The sequence below is a fragment of the Python bivittatus genome, unplaced genomic scaffold (genome assembly GCF_059951505.1).
Source record: "Python bivittatus isolate LINGU-HERP-01145 unplaced genomic scaffold, Pbiv_v1 ctg000400_np1212, whole genome shotgun sequence".
Lineage (NCBI taxonomy): Eukaryota > Metazoa > Chordata > Lepidosauria > Squamata > Pythonidae > Python > Python bivittatus.
Window position 1 is genome coordinate 6,900,640 of NW_028277073.1, and position 20,690 is coordinate 6,921,329.

Consider the following 20,690-nt stretch of genomic DNA (forward strand, 5'->3'; position numbering starts at 1 on the left):
GTACAGGGGGAGGGGGGTGATTTCAAAAGCAGGAAATCTGGTTCGCCATACTTTGCAGGGTGATGCTTATAAAGTGAGTCAATCTTTTGGTCAGGGGACAAATCACTTGCTTCAGTCTCAGCCAGCTAATACTGCAGTGATTACCAGAATAGTCAGAAATGCAGGCTTACAATACAATGCAGCATTTTTAAAAACTTCTGTGTACGCTCAATGACTGCAGAGCAGCGTCTGATTTCCTTGCAGCCTTCTTGTGTGCGATTCTACCGAATTCCCGTGCTTTTGAAAAGGGATCTACCTTAACGTTCAGCTCCTCCTGCACTTTGTGACACCTGTACTGTCCACTCCAACTGATAGCCTCCTTGTTTATTAACCCAGCAAAATCAGTGCATCCAGAGGTTTGCAAAATATGAAAGGGAAGCAGTCTAGCTCCAGAGCTTACAATCTAAATTAAATGCAGAATAATTGAGGAAGGGGAGGGCAATGGGGGTGGGCTATCCAAAAGAATCTGAGGTAAGCATGGAGTAAGCGAGGATGTGGGCTTGGCTAGACTTACGGGTGCCATATAACACTGAGACATCAGTCAATCATGATACTGTTATTCAGGTTTGTTGCTGTGCTCCAGCCTCCTTTTGCAGTGATATACAAGGGTCAACTTGAAGATGCTTCCCGAGTTTAATAAGTCCTAATTAACATCAGTCTCTTGGAAGTATTATATAGGAATCTTGTTGTTGTAGTGTATTTTAATTAATTAATTAATATTTATTCGATTTTAATTAATATTCTTTTTTACTGTAACTCGCCCAGAGTCGCTCTGCAGTGAGATGGGCGGTGACAAATTTAAACTATAAACAAACAAACTTATTAAAAGGAAAAAAGACAGCTGTGAGGATCTTGTGCTTGATGCTTTTTGAAATCCGCTTCTTCATCAACTGGATTTCTTCACTTGCATCTAACGTTTCCTGAATCCCTCTTTGTAATGATGCTTCCTCATTCCAGGTACCTTATTCAGATGCACCAGCATCTGTTTAAACCCTGGTATTTCCAGGTATCTTAAATGTAAACGGTTAGCATTTCTATATTGCATTAGCAGCCTTCTGAATTAACCAAGCTTACAGCCAACAAAGATACGGGTGGTGTCTACAAGTCTGGAGTTCATGACTACTGCAGCAGTGAAGATGTCCTTGTCAGAACTTGGCCCTGCAGGTGGGAAGTGTGTCTCTTGTGGCCAAGGTCTCCCATGTCAACAATCATTTTACATTTTGAGATATGTAAATGTCCTCCCAATATTACAGAATAGATCATCAATCCACTGGAGGCAGTGACTAGAAAGATGGCCTTATATTCACTATAAAAAATGAAATCAGTTCTCCATGATGCAGACAATGGCCATTTGCATGTGATGTACACATAGCCATAGTTCATGTAGTCATGGTTTTCTCAGGCCCAGTCTGGCAACACCTCCAACACACTGAGTCATAATCTTACCACACAGACTAGGTTCACACAATATACAAGTGTATGATTTAGTTGGCTAGTTGGTGTCTCTGGGCGTGTGAATACAACCAGACTATGTGTAGGCTTGCATGCCATATTAATTGGCATATTGGAGGGTGCCATCTCCAAATCTTTATTGAGATACAAATCTATAACTACTTATGTATGACTAAACATAAGAAGTTTATTCAGTTCCTTTAGTGAAATTTGCTGCTTCTTTACCTAGATGGAGCCTATGCCCATTTATTCTTAGATTCTGAGACTTACCCTTAACTTTGAGAAAGATATAACTAAGAAAGACTGGAACTTGGTCTTTATTTTCTTGACACATTGAGTCCATTCATTTGCACTAGAACATTTTCTTGCAATATAAAAGTTCATTATGATTTATGATGATGCACTTTCAAGTGTGCCCCACATTAAGCATTATTAAATTGCATTTACTGGTGTAGTGGTTAAGGCACCAGGCTAGAAACCTGGAGTCTGTGAGTTCTAGTCCTGCCTTAGGCATGAAGTCAGCTGGGTAACCCTGAGCCAATCATTCTCTCTCAGCCCTAGGAAGTAGGCAATGGCAAACCACTTCCGAAATCTTACCAAGAAAACTTGTCCAAGCAGTCGCCAGGAATCAACCCTGATTCAAAGGCATCAAAAAAAAAAAAAGGGTTCCTTTCAGAAGAGTGCTCAAAACAGCTAAAATTAATCAGTATAACACTAATGTCTATGTATTAAATAGTTTGCTTTTAAAAGTGTCTCTGTGAAATATTAGACTAGCGCTCAGTTTGATAGGAATTAATTCCAGATGTTTATTTCCACTGTGAATTTAATTTAGCAACTTAATCCAACATTGTTAAATTAATTACATCTAATACATTATACAGGAGAATACACATGCACACGCACCCACTTAAATGAAACGCTTTCTAACTTCATTAAAATGAACGCTATACTGCTACTTTAGGTCTTGACCTCATAAGAAATGTCTTACAGTTTTGCATGGAAATGCTACGTTTTGGGGCTCAGTCAATGGGACTGAAAAAGCCCCTGTACTGATTTAAGCTTCATGTCAACTCCTTTGATTTCATTTGACTGGTAGTACCAAGGGTGTAAGATATTACCCTCGAATAAGAACTAGGGTAGCAGCAGCCTTTGGCTTGAAGTAACCAGATCCAGCAGTATTCAATGTGGCACCCACAATGAACCAAAGCAGCTAAAGAAAAATTAGTGCTAAATGTTAAGCGGGATCAGGAAAAAAAAATTGGAAAAAATGTCTGTGGGGAGCTTGCAAACAAAGAAGAATAAAAATAGTCCTTGCGTCGTCGTCTTCATTTTTTTAGGGCTTTAATATTCAGCATGAACTATATTGCTGAAGTGCATAAACAGCTTTTTTTTTTTTTATACTGTTGTTAAAAATATGTCAAGAAGCTTTTAGATGCACTCCGCTGCTCTCTGCTGCAGAAGGTATTATTGGCTTTTATGGATGAGTGGAACACAAGCAGCACCCCCTCCCCAAATCCCCCTCCTCTCAACCTGTGCTCTGGGCGGAGGAAGAATCAAGGGGGACATTTGCGCAGGCTGAGTATCTCTTAAAAGCTGCCAAAAGCTGCCGAGCAGAGTGGAGCATTCTCGGTGCCAGGCCTGAAGGATCAGATTTAGCTTTCCAAACTGACTGAGGTAGGTAAGGCAAAGAGTGGCTAAGAGACTCAGGAGAGTCTCTGAATAGCTGAGGAATGTACGCAAGGCATCAGATGCTCAGGGAGTAATCAGGGACCCTCAGTCATTTTAAGACTGACCATTAGAACACTTCATGGATATGTGTGTGCTACAAAAAGGATTTCATGCCGCCCTCCATGAGCAGGGAATTTTAATAAGCAGCAACAGAACTGTCCAGAGACAAATCCAAGGCGGGAGGCCTTGACTGGCAAGTAAACAAAGAGACCTCCTTGCTGAAGCTCTTATTATTCAATGTGGACGATTCCCAAACAATATGCAATGAACCCTGTGCCACAATATATCTATCTTTCTGGAAACACCACATACTGTATGTTCTTTTTAGCAGACTTCTCGGAAATGGCACCAATTTGTAACATGGGGGTGGGTGGGTGGATGCTCTCTGAATTCACTGGTCTCCTGTCCTGAAAAGTAATTAAATCCTAAATCAATTATTTACAACAAAATATTTAGCTGCCAGTCAGTAAATCTGGTGGATTAGGTTTTGCAACACTTATTTGGCATCTAATAACAGCGACTGTTTTTCTACTTATTTGAACAGTTCAGGCATTCCCGCTGTATTTATTCTTGTATGTCTTTTAAATGTCCCCTACCACGTTTCCTCATTTTGTGTATGATTATGAAATGACTTACAGAACTCATGTAAAACAGCTGACAGTTGGTTTTAAAATGAAAGCCACAATGCTGAGAATCACAGAAGGAGCAATGCTTGTGATCCTGGAAGTGGATGGCTCATCTTTGTAATCTATGCTGGTGACCATCATTCAAGCATTACCGTATTTCTGGATATGGACTTTCAAACCATGCAGCAGACTTACGTGCTTCTGATCCCTACAAAACCTGGTCCCCACCCACAGAAACAGGACTCTTTGCAAAAGCGTTAACTGAATTGTGGTAATTATTTCAGCTATAAACATGGAGCAGCCTTTATTACAACATTTGGATGGGAATGATGGACAACTATGAGTATGACTGCTGGGTACAAAAAGGAGAAATTGAAGATAGTATGATTGGTTAGGAAGAGGGCAGAATTTGTAGAAGTGGTATGTTTGAATGAGGGCTGCCGAGATAATGGTAGATGTGAACGGCATTCAATCTTGGGAGAACTTGAAGAAAGAACCTGATCTGTGAGGAGCTTGGCAATATAGTGATGGTCCATCTGGTTCACTGGGTGTCAGGAGTCCCAGCTGCCTAGCTGAGCTGAAGCTAAGCACTGCTGAAAATTCAGCGGTGTCCTTCTGGTTGGTATGGAGGCTGCATTTAAGGCTAGAGTGACAACAGCAGTGACAGCATGGAAGTATCATTTCCAGAAGACCTGATGGGACAAAAGGCTTGAATAGCAACATAGGGAAGGCAACTGGGTGGTGCTTGCATTAATCTTGTTAACAGGCATGCTGCTGGAAAGGGATTCAGGAAGGCAATTTGAGAGACTGGAAGTTTGAGGAAGGCCCAGCCTAGACTGGGAAATTGTCCTTGGCAATTTGTGGGACAGTATGAGGGATTTCATCCATTCCTATGGTTTTGTAGTAAGTGGCAGTGTGTCTGAGGAGTGAGGAGGAAAGGCCAGTGTGAGTGGCTTGCCAGATTGCTGGCTTTCTGGATTTTAGTGGTTGTGAGGTGGACGTGTGTGCGTATTTTTGTGGGCAACCAGAAGAGAGAATGGCAATGGGTGGGGAGGTTGGGCAGATTTTGGTGATAACAGGTCAAGAAAGATATGGCACCAGAGTTCCCATTATAGGGGAAGAGGGCCAGCTGTTTGGTGGTTAATCCCCACTTCTGGTCCAGTAGCCTCACTCCTGGGTCCTGGTGGCCTGATTGCTGGTGACTTTGGTTTCAAGCTGCTGTTGGTAATAAGATTTTGTTCATCTACTATATGGCAGTGAACAGGTGGACCTGATGTATATTATCAAAACTGGTTAAGTGAGGGTAGGAATATCACCCTACTGGAAATCTGCCCTCCTGGCTTTAGGACCCTATAGCAACCTTTGACATCAGGTTCTGGGAGGGGGTGGATTTCTCAAGATAACCTCCCTGTGACCAGTGGTGCCGTTCTACAGTGGGCAGGATGTGAGTGCCTGAGTGTTTAGCTGGGCTGTAGGACATGGTGAGAATCCTTCTGATGCTGCCTTGCTGTCTAGCAGGCTCCCTCCCTAAGTTCCTCAACCTGATCTCAGGACTGATGCTGGAGTCCCCTCAGCTTTTGATATTGGGAAACTTCCATCTCAATGCCTTGAGGGGTGGGACTGGAAAGGTTCATGGCAACCATGGCTTTATGTCAAGTAATCTCAGGCCCAACATATGCTGGCGGTCATATTTGCCTCAGAATAGCTGATGGATGGAGAGCATCTATTGTGGTCAGATCATGTAGAGAGTAAATTGAATGACCTTGATAGAGAGGGGGAAGATGCCTTACCAAGGCAACATGCAGATAAAAATTGCAGAAGCCCATATAAAGGACGGGGAGAGCAATATGAAAACATCTCAGAGACCCCCCAAATTTACATGAAGAGAAGCACATTCACACTTGCAAGATTCTCTTACTACAGCTAATCTTAATAGAAGCAGTTTTAGGCACACGTGGCACTTGCTTCTTGGTCTGGTCTACCTTGTAGGGCTGACAGATCATTTCTTGGTCCAGATAAGATTAACTGCCACCTGGGACTTCCGTGGAGTGAACACACTGATCATGTTCTGCCCAAGGTACTTATGATTCCAGATGGGATCCAGCAGAGATTGGGGAATTTTCCCAACAACTGGCAGAGACATCCGCTGATTGCCTGATTAGCTGCTGGCAGTTACTGACTCCCGGAAACAAATAACGCTGGTGTTGTAGGCTCTGCTTTGGCTATTGAAAAGTTTTCAGGTGCAATTCAAAGTGCTGGTTTTGACCTATAAAGCTGTAAATGGCTCAGTAGCCAGATCCACACAGGCCACCTTCTCCGAATTGAATCATTCCAACCTTAACGATTGTTCCAGGAAAGGCTACTGATTGCTCCCCACTTCCAATGAGGGGAGCTGAAGCTAGGGGGTCCTTTATAAACTCTCATTTTTGGCCCCAGTTCTATGGAACAGGCTCCCCTGACATATAAAATTGGTATCTTCGCTAATGCCTTTCCAGAAGATGACACAGACAACTCTTCTGAAGGGCCTTTGGTGATGATTCTTTGCCATAGTTTTTACTGTTGTGGTTGTTTTTGGATGGGCTGTTAATGTTCTGTCAATTATTGTAACTATGTTTTGATTTAATTATCTTAATTAGTTTATTTACCATGGATGTTTTAATTGTATTTGTAATGTGAATGTTTTAATTATTAGTTGTAAACCACCACGAATCCTTGGCAGATTCAGCACTTTAGCTACATAACAACGACAACAACAACAACAAAAACACCACACAAATGGAAATATATTGCCATTGGCAGTTACGTAAAAACGATCACAAGGCTACCAGAGGGAGTGGTTTGGTTTTGAATGCTAAAGAAGACTCAGCTTTCAGGGCAATTTGCAGTGCCACAAAAAGACAAACTTTTATTTTAATTTGAAAACTTAGCTATTAAAAACAATTAATGGGTAACGTCCTTGCATTTATAGCTTTCTAAATGCAGGTACTATCATTTCTTTATTTCCAGCATATTTTTTTCCCCAACAAAACACCTTCCAACCAAAGTAACTTACTTGATTGCATAGCTATTTTCTTTCATTCAAGTTAGGTCATGAGGTTTTGCACGGATATTGGCAAAGTTCTAAGGTTGATTCAGGAGGACAGAGTGACCCTGATCTAATAGCAGGGCACATTTAAATCATTATCACCTTGTATATTAGGCACTCCTGGATCTCATTATGTGCAATCTATCGGGGAAGATGAGTCTGCACTTCAGGAGAAATTGAGCTGCCCACATGATGCATAGTAACCCGAGCGGTCTGTGGAGAATCGCTGAGAGAGATAGACGGAATTCAGCTGCGCTTCTCCAAAGTCGAAGTTCTCAAAGAGCTGAAAGAGAAGAGAGAGGACTCATGAAATGATAACCCTCAAAAGACTATGCTGGGTGTGTGTGTTTCCCTTGTAAACCATCTTCCAACATATATTTGACAAATGTTCCTAGATTTTCTTTTCTCCTTCCCTTCCCCTGCCTCACACTGAAATATCTGCTTTTTCTTCTTATCAAGATATTTGCTTTTTTTCAACAGGATGGGAGTTTCTAAAATGTTATTTATAGCAGAATACCAACAATACTTTTGCTCCATTTGATCTATAGCAGGAAGAGGGCAGCCCAGCCTTATATTACCCAATGCCTTTATTCTGAAAATGTGTAGAAAGGAAGGCTAAACAGCTAGAAGATGCATGGTTTTCTCTATGACAGTCTCTTTGGGGAGCTGGGGCCATCACCTCACCTTTTCATAGCTAGTCAAGCTCTAATGCAAAGTTAGCAACACATCCATTTACTAGTGGCCTGGGAGGAAGGGTCTGAGAAGAACAATCATGCGATTATGAATGAATGTGCAAGGAAAATACATGTATATCAGTATGTATCTTTGTGTGTGTGCCCATGCCATATGGATATTAGGCACTCCTGGATCTCATTATGTGCAATCTATCGGGGAAGATGAGTCTTCCACAATAGATTGCACACAAGGGCACACACTCACTTTGATTCTTCTTTGAGGACATTTTGTCAAGGCATTATAAAGACAGAAACAATAATCCCCTTCTTGTTACAACTTTCGTCAACTTTTTTTCTTATGAGTGAATCTACAAGGAGCATTTTGGAAACACTTTGTTTCATATCGCTGCCAGGGGCTACATATAATAGCTTTGCAAATTGTATCTGGCCTACGGCCCATCAGTTAATCATCTCTGTTTCTGACATTTCACATTTCTTGTTTACACAACACTCTGGAAACATACAAGGAAAAGTAATAGTCGTTATCAGCCTTCCAACAGGCTTGCTCCTTTTCTTAAGATCTCCTTCTACATCTCATCTAATGGAATTCATCTAATGGAAGAGGATAAATCTCTATTAATGAAAAACTGGGTGGGACAAGTTTACCATACAGATACTTTGACAACAGCTAAAGGTGTGGCCATTTTGGTTCGAAAAGGATTTCCAGTTGATGTATAACAGGTTATTACTGAAGTGAATGGGCGTTATTTAATTTTATGTGCTAAAATAGCAGGGATTGTTGTAGCTATGGTTAACGTTTATGGACCCAATTTAGACTCTCCTATTATGTTTTATGAATGTTTTCAACACTTGAATGAGTGCAATTATGATAAAGTGATAATAGGAGGAGATTTTCATGAAATATTGGACCCTGCGCTTGATAGAAATACACTGGTACGAAAAAAAAAAACAATCATCAGTGAAAGAAACAATTAAGGCCTATATGGAAGAATTTAATTTAATAGACCCTTGGTATCTGAGGTACCCAACTAAAAGAGAATATACATTTTATTCAAGTGTGCACCAGAATTTTTTTAGGCTTGATATTTTTTAATATCATCGACTCTATATTATCAAATTCGAGAATGTAATATTTATGTTTGTTATACACAGACCATAGTACAATTATTTTGAATTGTGTGTTTCAGAAACTGGTCAAGGTATCAAGAAATTGGTATTTCAGTGTTTCCTTGTTGAACGATAAAGAATTTGTACAACAAATGCAGGTAGAAATTCTGCAATACTTTGATCTGAATTCAAAAATGTCAAGTGCTCAGTTTTGGAATGGGAAGCATATAAATCTTATATCTGAGGTTGAATTATTGCTTATGCATCATATAAAAATAAGATTACAAATAAAAGAGAAAACAATTTGAAAGATGAATTGAAACATTTATGGGCACAGATGGTTCGATGCCCATCTACTACCTTTTACAGAGAAATACAGAAGAAGAAATATGAATTAAATACTATAATATCACAGCAGACAAAATTCATGTTAACATGTTTACAACAAAGATATTGGGAGAATGGTGAAAGACCTGGTAAAACTTTGGCTAATCGCTTAAAGCGAAAGAAAGATAGGGCAATTATTCCAATTATTAGGGGTGAAAGAGATGAAATATATAAAACTTCAAAAAATATAAATTGCCATTTTTAAAAATTCTCTTCAGAATTAAATAGCAAACCAGAGAATATATTGAATGAGGATATAAAGGTCTTTCTAACTAATATAAACGTACCACACTTAGATGATACACAAAAACAATTTTTGCTTGCTCCATTATCTGAGGTAGAGATTAAACAAATAATTTTTAAAAAGGCAAGTGGTAAAACACCAGGATTGGATGGATTTCCTATAGAGTGGTATAATTTATTTATAGATCTTTATAAATAGATCTTTTGGTGCCAAAACTTGGATATTGTATGATGAGCTATTTAATAAGGGTATATTATCAGAGGCATTTAATCAGGCTTATATTGCAGTTATACCAAAATCAGGTAAAGATCATACTCGGTGTGCTAATTATCATCCAATCTCATTGATTAATGTTGATACAAAGATCTTGACAGCAGTGCTAGCAAACGGATTACAGCAACTGATACCATTTATTATTAACAATGATCAAGCGGGGTTTAGAAAAACTAGGCAGGCAGCAGACAACATTAGGTTAGTTGTAGATTTAATAGACTTGAATAAAAACAAAGATCAATTTGTGATTTTATCACTAGATGCTGAAAAAGTCTTTAACAATTCAGTTAAACATGTATTTGTTTTATTTGCAGATGACATTCATCTGTTTATTTCTAAACATCATACTACTATTCCAATGTAGATGCAAATGATAGATGCCTTTAGCAAAATAGCAGGATATTCTACTAATTCGTCCAAATCAGAACTGATGCCAGTAGGTGAAAATTTGGTTACCCATCCATTTAAGGAATATCAATTCCATATTTGTACCAAATCCATTAAATGTTTAGGTATGTGTATACCAAAAGATATAACTCAGTAACATGTAATATAAATAAAATATATAAAGAGGTTTCTTCAGATATGGATAGATGGGAGTCATTAAACCTCACCCTTTGGGGAAAGGTGAATGCTCTCAAAATGAGTATTATTCCCAGATCAACTTACATTCTGAGAGAAGTACCAGTTCATATATCTGGAAAATATTTTCAGAAAATTAACTCTTTGTTTAGAAAATGTCTGTGGGGTTCTTTGATTCCGAGAATATCTTTACAGAAAATGCAATTGCCAGTTAATGAGGGAGGGTTCGGATTTCCAAATCTGGAGCTATATCATCAAGCTTACCTATTCTCAAGTATTAAATACTGGAAGCCAACAGTTGGTGTCAATTTTCCGATTTGGGCAACATTGGAATATACATACAGTGGGGCAAAAAAGTATTTAGTCAGCCACCAATTGTGCAAATTCTCCCACTTAAAAAGATGAGAGAGGCCTGTAATTTTCATCATAGGTATACCTCAACTATGAGAGACAAAATGGGGAAAAAAATCCAGAAAATCACATTGTCTGATTTTTAAAGAATTTATTTGCAAATCATGGTGGAAAATAAGTATTTGGTCAATATCAAAAGTTCATCTCAATACTTTGTTATATATCCTTTGTTGGCAATGACAGAGGTCAAACGTTTTCTGTAAGTCTTCACAAGGTTTTCCCACACTGTTGCTGGTATTTTGCCCCATTCCTCCATGCAGATCTCCTCTAGAGCAGTGATGTTTTGGGGCTGTCGCTGGGCAACATGGACTTTCAACTCCCTCCAAAGGTTTTCCATGGGGTTGAGATCTGGAGACTGGCTAGGCCACTCCAGGACCTTGAAATGCTTCTTATGAAGCCACTCCTTCGTTGCCCGGGCGGTGTGTTTGGGATCATTGTCATGCTGAAAGACCCAGCCACGTTTCATCTTCAATGCCCTTGCTGATGGAAGGAGGTGTTCACTCAAAATCTCACGATACATGGCCCCATTCATTCTTTCCTTTACATGGATCAGTCGTCCTGGTCCCTTTGCAGAAAAACAGCCCCAAAGCATGATGTTTCCACCCCCATGCTTCACAGTAGGTATGGTGTTCTGTGGATGCGACTCAGCATTCTCTCTCCTCCAAACACAACGAGTTGAGTTTAGACCAAAATGTTCTACTTTGGTTTCATCTGACCATATGACATTCTCCCAATCCTCTTCTGGATCATCCAAATGCTCTCTAGCAAACTTCAGACGGGCCTGGACATGTACTGGCTTAAGCAGGGGGACACATCTGGCACTGCAGGATTTGAGTCTCTGGCGGCGTAGTGTGTTACTGATGGTAGCCTTTGTTACTTTGGTCCCAGCTCTCTGCAGGTCATTCACTAGGTCCCCTATGTGGTTCTGGGATTTTTGCTCACCATTCTTGTGATCATTTTGATCCCACGGGGTGAGATCTTGCGTGGAGCCCCAGATCAAGGGAGATTATCAGTGGTCTTGTATGTCTTCCATTTTCTAATTATTGCTCCCACAGTTGATTTCTTCACACCAAGCTGCTTGCCTATTGCAGATTCAGTCTTCCCAGCCTGGTGCAGGTCTACAATTTTGTTTCTGGAGTCCTTCAACAGCTCTTAGTCTTGGCCATAATGGAGTTTGGAATGTGACTGTTTGAGGTTGTGGACAGGTGTCTTTTATATTGATAACAAAGTCAAACAGGTGCCATTACTACAGGTAACGAGTGGAGGACAGAGGAGCCTCTTAAAGAAGTAGTTACAGGTCTGTGAGAGCCAGACAACTTGCTTGTTTGTAGGTGACCAAATACTTATTTTCCACCATGATTTGCAAATAAATTCTTTAAAAATCAGACAATGTGATTTTCTGGATTTTTTTTCTCATTTTGTCTCTCATAGTTGAGGTATACCTATGATGAAAATTACAGGCCTCTCTCATCTTTTTAAGTGGGAGAACTTGCACAATTGGTGGCTGACTAAATACTTTTTTGCCCCACTGTATATAGCACCTTTGGACAGTATTTGGATCTAAATACAATAGAACTTTAGTATCTGTGGAAACAATTATGTCAGTTGAAAAATATGGAATGTAATGTCTAAGGTCTCCTCCTCCTGGAATATGACTACAGCTCTTCATCACACAAGAGGAGTTTAATTACTATGCTCCCACAGATTATACAAATAGGGCCTGTATGGTGGCATCAAAGAAGATAGGACTTTGGCACCAAGACCCATACAATAAATCTTTAATTTGGTCAGTCAAGGCTGAGTAGTTTTTTTTGCCGGGGGGCGGGGGATAGGGAGAGAAATTTCTAATTTATGTAGATTACCAATCTGCATTTTAAAAGTATCCACCCATGGCAAGTTTTGTCCAAGTCAGAATAATGAAATCAGAAACAAAATGCTCTTTGCCCAACTACCATTAATGTGGCTTTTCAAGAGCATTTACACGTTCACATATGCACAGACTTCAGGAGAAAGCTGCTTCAGCAATTAACACAGTACAGGAAACAGATGAAAAAAATATACTGGAATACATTATTAAAATTGCTCAGTAGTATTGCTTTGAAGAAACATCACATTCAAGTGGTTTTCTTCATTCCATTAAGAAGCAGGAAATTGCTTTGCCTTAAAATGAAAGTAACTGTTTTAGAAAATCTTTCAACAATGACATTAATTTCAAACTCAGTTGAATGTTGCTGTGCCAAGGGTCAACAAAGGCTGAATGATCTAGTTGTCCCATCATGGCAACCTTAAAAATCCATATTCCATCTGAGTACTTCTGCATTTTTTACATCTGTCCCCCAGGCCTTAATTCAAGATGGGTACATCCAACTCTTCTTGCCATGAAGTTCAAGGCCATTCCAGTGGCTCTGAAAAAGTCTAGTTTCATTAAGCTCTGTCCATTCATATTTAACAATCCACTGATTGTCTACTGAACTACTGAAATTCAAATATCTGTTAACCCATTTTCAGAAATATGTTGAGTTCTCTCTAACATTGATTATCTTAAATGGCTTTTTATTGGTTTTGGCTATTTATTTTATGTTCTACGACCCTTTTAGTTGAATGCAAAAGTTTAGACACCATTAATCAAGCTGTATGTTCACATGAATCCCTAAATGAATAGAAGCAGACCCAACGTCCCTGTGTTACAAAGTTAAACAGGTATCTTTGCAAATCTGAATGTATACTTGCTAATTATGTGTAGTTGTTTTCAGATTCAAAATAAGAAAAGAGTGAATATGGCAGGTGCAGAAGTTTGGTGACCCTTCCAGTTGATTCAGCCTTATTTTGTACTCTGAAGATATTAATAAAACTGAAAAAGCGATTGAATTGTGAGGCCTACAAAGGAATCGAAGGCAATTCCACAGGTGAACAAATACTGTGACCCCACTAACCTCTTAGGTAATGATTGGTGATCTACCTACTTTGAACAACCATGGGCTCCTCTAAGCAGCTGTCTAGACAACTGAAAATGAAAATAATTCACCCTTACAGAGCAGGGGAGGGCTATAAAAAATCTCTAAATGCCTCCAGCTAGCAATTTCAACTGTGAGAAATGCTGTTAAGAAATGGAAGTTACATGCATCTATTGAAGTCAATGCAATATATGGAATGCCAAGAAAAATCTCTGCTAGAACTACCTGAAAACTGGTCAGAATCCACAAATAACTAAAAATAGCTTGCTGAAAATTTTGGCTGATCTGGAGTAGTTGTCCACTAGATAATGTCACTTAAATAACAGTGAGTTGCATGGGAGAGTTGTCAGAAGGAAATATTTTCTCTGATTTTATCACAAAGTCATTGCAAAGTATGCAAAAGAAAGCTTGGTAAGCCTGAAATGTTTTGCAACACAATGCCTTGGACTGATGAAACAAAATTTCAACTGTTCAGCCCGAACCCCAGAAGATACATGTGAAGAAAAAAGGGTAAAGCATCTGAAGAAAAGAAGACCTTGCCATCTGTTGACTCTATCATGCTTTGGGGTTGTACATCAGCCAGCGGCACAAGAAAAATTGTGTTGGCAGAAGAAAGATTGAATTCGGTTAAATATCAACATTAATATCCCAAAATCAGTGAAGAAACTGAAGTTGAAAAGAGGCTGGATCTTTTGGGAAGGCAATGATCCAAAAAATACCAATAAATCAGTGATGAAGTACTTACAAGAAAGTAAGATAAAGATTTTGAAATGGTCTTCACAGTCCATAGATTTCAGTGCTTTCGCAACCTGGGAGGAGATTTCAAACATGCAGAGGAAGCAAGGAGACCTCAGGTTATTTCTGGGCTAGAAGAGTTCTCATAGGAAGAGTGGGAAAAATTTCCAAAAGCACAGATATGACGACTCTTAGTTGGCTACACAAAACGTTTGGAAGCTGCAGATGTACGGATGGAATATGCAGCCTCAAGAGAGATGAAATGGCAATGACCTGAATCAATTCTACTTAGTTAAGCAGACTATGGTGCAGGAAAAGATGTGGTATAGGGCAGAGAGTTTCAACGGGCCTGCATCACCAAGGAAATGAATTAAATCAAAAAGTTTGGCAGTTGGAAAAAAGACTGAAATATAAATACTCTAGTTCTGGTTTATGTTGAATTCTAGTTTTTATTTTCAGTGTATACCAAAGTAAATGTTTTTCCATTCAAGAGTATCATAAAGTCAAAATATCAGGACTGGAAGCATGATGTCTATTTGCAATGTAATTCTGATACAGGATTTCAAGAATAAACTGCATCCTTTCAAATTCATAAACTTTTTCTACCTGGTCCTTTCAAATGGTGACTGAAGAATTCTAGATCCCACAAGAATGTATAGATGTGGAAGATCTCTCTCTCTCTCCCTCACTCCCTTTCCACACTGTGATGTGTAGCCAACACCTGTTTTTATTTTCCATATATTTTAAATAAGTAGCTCTTGCAGGTCCTCATGATCCTGCCCTTAGGCTCCTCCCTGCAACCTGCACATAACAGGAAATGGTAATCACATTATCTTGAGGCTGAGTAAGTTTTTAAAGTAAGGAATATTGGAGCTTTTATTTGTGGTGGAGATGTTGCAATGTAACTTTTAAGAACTGTATCTTTCTTGCACAGAAGCCAAAGTGCAAGTACTGGCTATGTCAAATATACAATATATCTGAGAAAACCAAAGCAAGTAGTTTCTTCCAATTTATAGAGACTTCCTCTTCACAAATGGGCCGGTACACAAACTTTGATGCCCATTATTAACCTGCTTTCCAGATTACGTCTTTAGGGAGAAGAAAGACCTGAGGTATAGCAATGAAAATAAAACAAGCTGTATCATGTGACTGCAATATCTGGGTTAGGTTCTCAACTCAGGTTTTTAGAGTACCTGTTACCAGGTTTGAGATTCTGTTTATGTGGGAATTTTAGATGCTTGTTTTGTATTAATTTGTACTTGCTCTCAGAAGACCTTCCTGCACAAATCAAAAACTACAGTGATATATTGAACACTACTTAGAATTATATTGCTTTGCTCACATAGGAGAGCAATGCCAGCCTGGGGTAGCACCTTTTCAGACGTAACAAATTTTATTAAAAGTTACCTCATTGCCAGAATGGGCCCTAATAATAGGCTCCTATTTGTGCATTTTCACTATATTTTCACGACAGCTGGGCTATGCCTAGTCCAATGGCAAATAATCAGGACTTATTAATTTTGAATGATGCTGCTTGCCCAGGGTGATCACCTGAGCCAGTGCTCATTTTGATCTAGCCAGTGACTCTCAGCTATAGATTATTTTATGATTTCTTATAGCCTGACTTCTAAGCTCCCTCGTTTCACAATTACAGCCAGCTGACTCACAAAAAGCAATATTTTACCTTTACAGGTAGATTGCCACATGCCCCATGGACAAACATATATTGGAACTATATATGATATGATGATTCAGAAACTTGGTAAGATGTCAGGTTATTTCACACAATCCCACTTTCAGTTGTGATTTGATCATAATTGTATGGTTGTCAAAAAAGGACTGCTTGATTCTTTTAAATGATACAAAATGAAATCCACGAATCAGTAATAACTGGAATATGATTGAATCAAAAAGGTGCTATAGAACTCCCTTGAAAGAGAAGAAATGGGCTGTTGTAGGATTAATGGGGTAACAACCTATTGAAGCTGTCAAAGGTAAATATACTTCATCCTTTCGGCAGGTCACTGTGGGTCACTGGGGACATCTTGACCCCACCCTATCCTGGATACCTTGTTGCATAGTTATGGGGACATGGGAGCAAAACTTTGGACTATCCCTGGATCATTTACAACGGTGCCTCCAATATCAGTTAACAGAGACCAAACCATTAATCAGCCAGTTAAAATGAGGTAAACCTCCTGGTAATCACTTCATTTTAGTAGAGCTCATAATGACAAACAGAAACTAGTGGGCTCCTGTTTTAGCATTATTATTTGTCTGTATAGGCAACTCAGCACATATGCTATACAGAGTATTAGGGGACAGCTATTGTCCTTGTTTTTTTAAAAAGATAATAGCAATGATCCTGCCAGCTAAAGACCTGTAAGTCTATTGAACATAATTAGCAAATTAAACTCCAGACATTTGAATTGGAAACTGTAAAATTGGTTTGTGCAAGAGAATACACTGGAGGATGAATAGTGGCCTTCAGAGCAGGAAGGTCTACTATATAGATCACTGCCTGCCTGCAGCATTTGGTGGAAAAATACACATTTTATTTATTTATTTATTTTCAAATTTATATACACATGCAGAAAAGCCTCTCATCTGCTGTTCTGGTGGATTCCAGGGTACCCTCTGACTTTATTTGGGGAGTCCTTTAATGGGGAAAACCTAAGAACTCTACTACTGACAAACAGTTCTGCTATTGTTGATACCCAAATGATATGATAACACAAGAATGAGAATGAAATGTAGTCATGCTGGACAGCTCCTTGAGAGGGTAAAACTAGGTTATATTTTGACTCCTTATTCCTGATATTTATATAAATGCTCTCATCAAAATCTTCAGGGGATAGTTTTACGTGCCAAAACATGCAGACAAACATCTTCCTGTTTTCTTTTATGCAGATGATGCTGTCATTTTGTCACTGACCTAGACAGGGTTAGATCCCTTAAGGCCCTTGTTCAACATTACCAAGAGGAGCAACCTAGTCATGAACTATCATAAAACAAAGCATGCTTTTTTCCAATCCTATGAAGTTCCACAGCTGGTGTACAGACATCCATGACATAGAATAAATCAAAGGTTTTAAATATTTAGGAGTTGTTTCCAAGCTTCCACAAGGAAACTGCTCTCATTAAATATGTCATCTCTGTGGCTCAAAAAAAAGCGCCACAGCAATATTAAGATTCAGTAGAAAGCAGGGAAGGAACCTTATTGCAGCAGCTATCAAACTTTTTGTAGTGAAATCATTTGTACAATTATTTTATGAGGTGCAATTGGGACCTAATTTCAGTGATGACCCTTGAAATATTCAATTGGACCTTTTAAGATTTCTCAAGTCCCCCAGATGCATTTTTACTGTGGTTCTAAGACTAGAGGGCAGGTTGCTCAAAACTGACGTTTGTTGGCTGGCTAAGGCTTATTCTAGCACCCATTGGGATCCTTCTGGTTATATCATCTGTTAACTTTAGACCCAATGGTAGAAGAGCATCAGAAGCAATCTGCATTTCTTTATCCTTGCACCCATTATCTTTAGGATAAGAAAAGACTAGAGAGGGGATCAGACAGATGAGCTGGGACACAGCATTCAGAATTATTTAAGTTGAACTTCAAAGATTTTTCAGTGTGGAGTCCTTGATGTTCTCTGAGCTTGGTTGTTTTCTTGTGGACATTTCATTACCCGACTAGGTAACATCTTCAGTGCTATTTTTCAACGTCTTAGAGAATTCCAAAGATCCACTCTAGCAGTTTATCTTATTTATTTATCCATCCCAAAAATTGATGGGCACCTTCTAGAGTTTCCTTCAATGCTATACCCTTGGCACTCTTTGAAGGCAGGTTTTATGAACCTCCAGTTCCTCAGGGGTTCTTCCCATGTAATTTGGATGAGATTGAATCAATGTAATATACCTCTATCAACCTGCAAATTTTACTCTGCTTCTCAAGGTCACTCAGACAAATTTTATATCCAATTTCTCTTTGCTAACAGATAATCCAAAATTACATTTTTATTTGCAAAAATTTGTTTCCTAGCTGCAAGGACTCATTTCATACTGGATGCCCCCACAGGATTGCCTTGAACAAGGCATCTGAACTGAGAGTATGGATGGGGCCTATTATACCAATTACTACTACTACTACTACTACTACTACTACTACTATTATTATTATTATTATTTTATCATTATTATTTTATTGCATTTATTTTAACAACTAGTGGTTTCGTTGTATTCTGACCAACGTTTGGATTGTGGCTGTAATATTATATGTGATGGCCAAAAGTGTCAAAGCCAACAGTTACAGATAAAACAGTGAGATCTGTGATGGAATGGAATTATGAAGGCCAAGCTCAGGGAGATAAGCATTTTCTTAGCTCACCAGAACTGCATGGGAGGAACAAGAGGATGAGACTGGCACCTCCCTGAGGAATTCACACTGTTGTGGCTGGAGGACTTTGGGAGCTGGGTTTTCAGTCTGGGAAGATTCTTACTAGAGGTTGTAGCTAATAAACATAACTGGACTGAATTTGCACCGTCTCTTGGAGTTCCTTGGGCTAGGCCTGACAGATCCCTCTTTTCCTTGTCTTACATTAGCACTAAAGAAAAGTGCTCTTAAGAGAAATCTGTACTCCCCCATTCCGGTTTGCCATTAATATGCTGCAAAGCTGCAAGCTAGTTGCTATTTCTTCTGGATCGGGGGAGAATTTATGGGATTAAAGTGCCATTTTTAACCTTGAAATGCGGATATACAGAGCACCTTAAGCCACAGCTGCCCCATGCACCATCAAAGGCCATACATAAGTTCTGGGGCCGCCACAATGATTACGTGCATCTTTCCTTGGGATGTTCCTGATGATTCCGGCTGGAGTTTGCAATATCCAAAGTGTCTCTACATTGCTAAATAAAGTCATAAAATAAAGAGATGGAGAGAATGGTGTACGGTATCTTCTCCCCTGGCTCTTCATAGGCATTTCTAATACCCAGTCTTAAGAAATAACGCTATCTTAAGATTTCATACAAATGTTCCATGAAAACAGTAATTTTGCTGCACTGCCACCTGCTCTGCATGCCAGCATCCTCGAATGGTGGGTCATCATACCAACTCTGCTGCCACGCTTCAACTTTTTAAAAGGCATTGTTGATTTAAAAGCAGCAAAAGCCCTCTAGCTCTGGATAAGAGGTGGGTTTATAATTTCCCAGACATCAGTCAGTCAATGTTCTGAACACCCAATTTCTGCTGAGCTCAGCCATAAACAGCAGCACCCACAAGATCTTGCTGCTGTCACAAAAAAGGCAGAAACAGTGTGGTCACATCATGCTACAAGCGCTACCCCTTTGGGGCACGTGTGTGACATTGCAACACACGTAGAAAAGGGAGGGAGCTCGTGACATGACGTGATGCTGTTTTCATCAGTCCAGTCCCCTTTCTCCCTCCGCACAGGCTGCTGGCCATAAAGAAAAATTTACAGAATCGGAATGAATGTCCTTCTAAGCCAACCCTATTGCTTAATTAAAAACAAATTAATGGAGAGATAAGAATGCACAGTAGGTCAAAGCTTGTACATTTGTTTAGAAATATATGAACCATCAGAAGTTATCTGGTTCCTAAATATGGGTGCTTTAGAATACACAAAAATAAAAGACTAAGAATAAACTGCCCAGAGTTGCTTTTTAATGAGATTAAAAAAAAAAAATAGAAGAGACAGTCAGCACATGGCTTCACTCTTCTCCACAGAAAACTTTGCTAGGAAAATTGATTTTTAGAGCAATAGCTAGCTGCACATTAGTCACAAACATACTGCAAGACTTAAGGGACAAGCATGCCCTTTCTTAATTCTTGCTTTCATTTGAGGATTTCTATTTTTATTATCGCATCACCTCGTTCCCTCGGGCTTCAAATAACAACCACCACCAAAGAGCAGGGGTAGGCAAATGAGGGCAAGAGGAGATGAGAATTTTTCTCAAACCCAGATAAGAAAGACGCCCTGGGGAATACAAATGGTATCTCAAAATTAATCTTTGGTTTGCCATTGATTTAATAGATTACCTTATACTTCACATACAGAATGTGGTTTTTGATAAGAAAGACACTCATGGATATTAGCTGGCAAACAAATAGGCATGCATTGTATGTATCCATGTAGTCTTCTATTCCTTCTGGTTCATTTTTCTCCTGTTCTCCATCTTACTCCATCACCACCACCAGCAAAAAAACCCCGGAAAAAGATAAATTGTTCTTCCACATTAGGGCCCTTTAGGGCTGCTAAAGCATTGTTCTTCACTCAGATGGAAGTTGATCTGTCACTGGTTTTATAACACATAAAGTTTTAACCAAACTCATTTTTCTTTGTTAGTCCCCAAAACCCA

At 39.2% G+C, this 20,690-nt stretch overlaps 1 protein-coding gene across 2 annotated transcripts in view; it reads right to left on the minus strand.

Moving 5' to 3' along the window:
* Nucleotides 1-2,281: 2,281 nt before the first annotated feature.
* ASCC1 (activating signal cointegrator 1 complex subunit 1) overlaps nt 2,282-20,690 on the minus strand; it is a 97,271-nt gene continuing 78,862 nt past the window's right edge. Inside the window, exon 9 of one of the 2 annotated variants that reach the window (XM_088144379.1) lies at nt 2,282-7,213. In XM_088144379.1, the coding sequence (XP_088000505.1) occupies nt 7,097-7,213 (117 nt within the window). In that variant the 3' untranslated portion in view covers nt 2,282-7,096. The remainder of the gene's footprint in view (nt 7,214-20,690) is intronic. The other variant, XM_088144378.1, reaches the window with a different exon arrangement.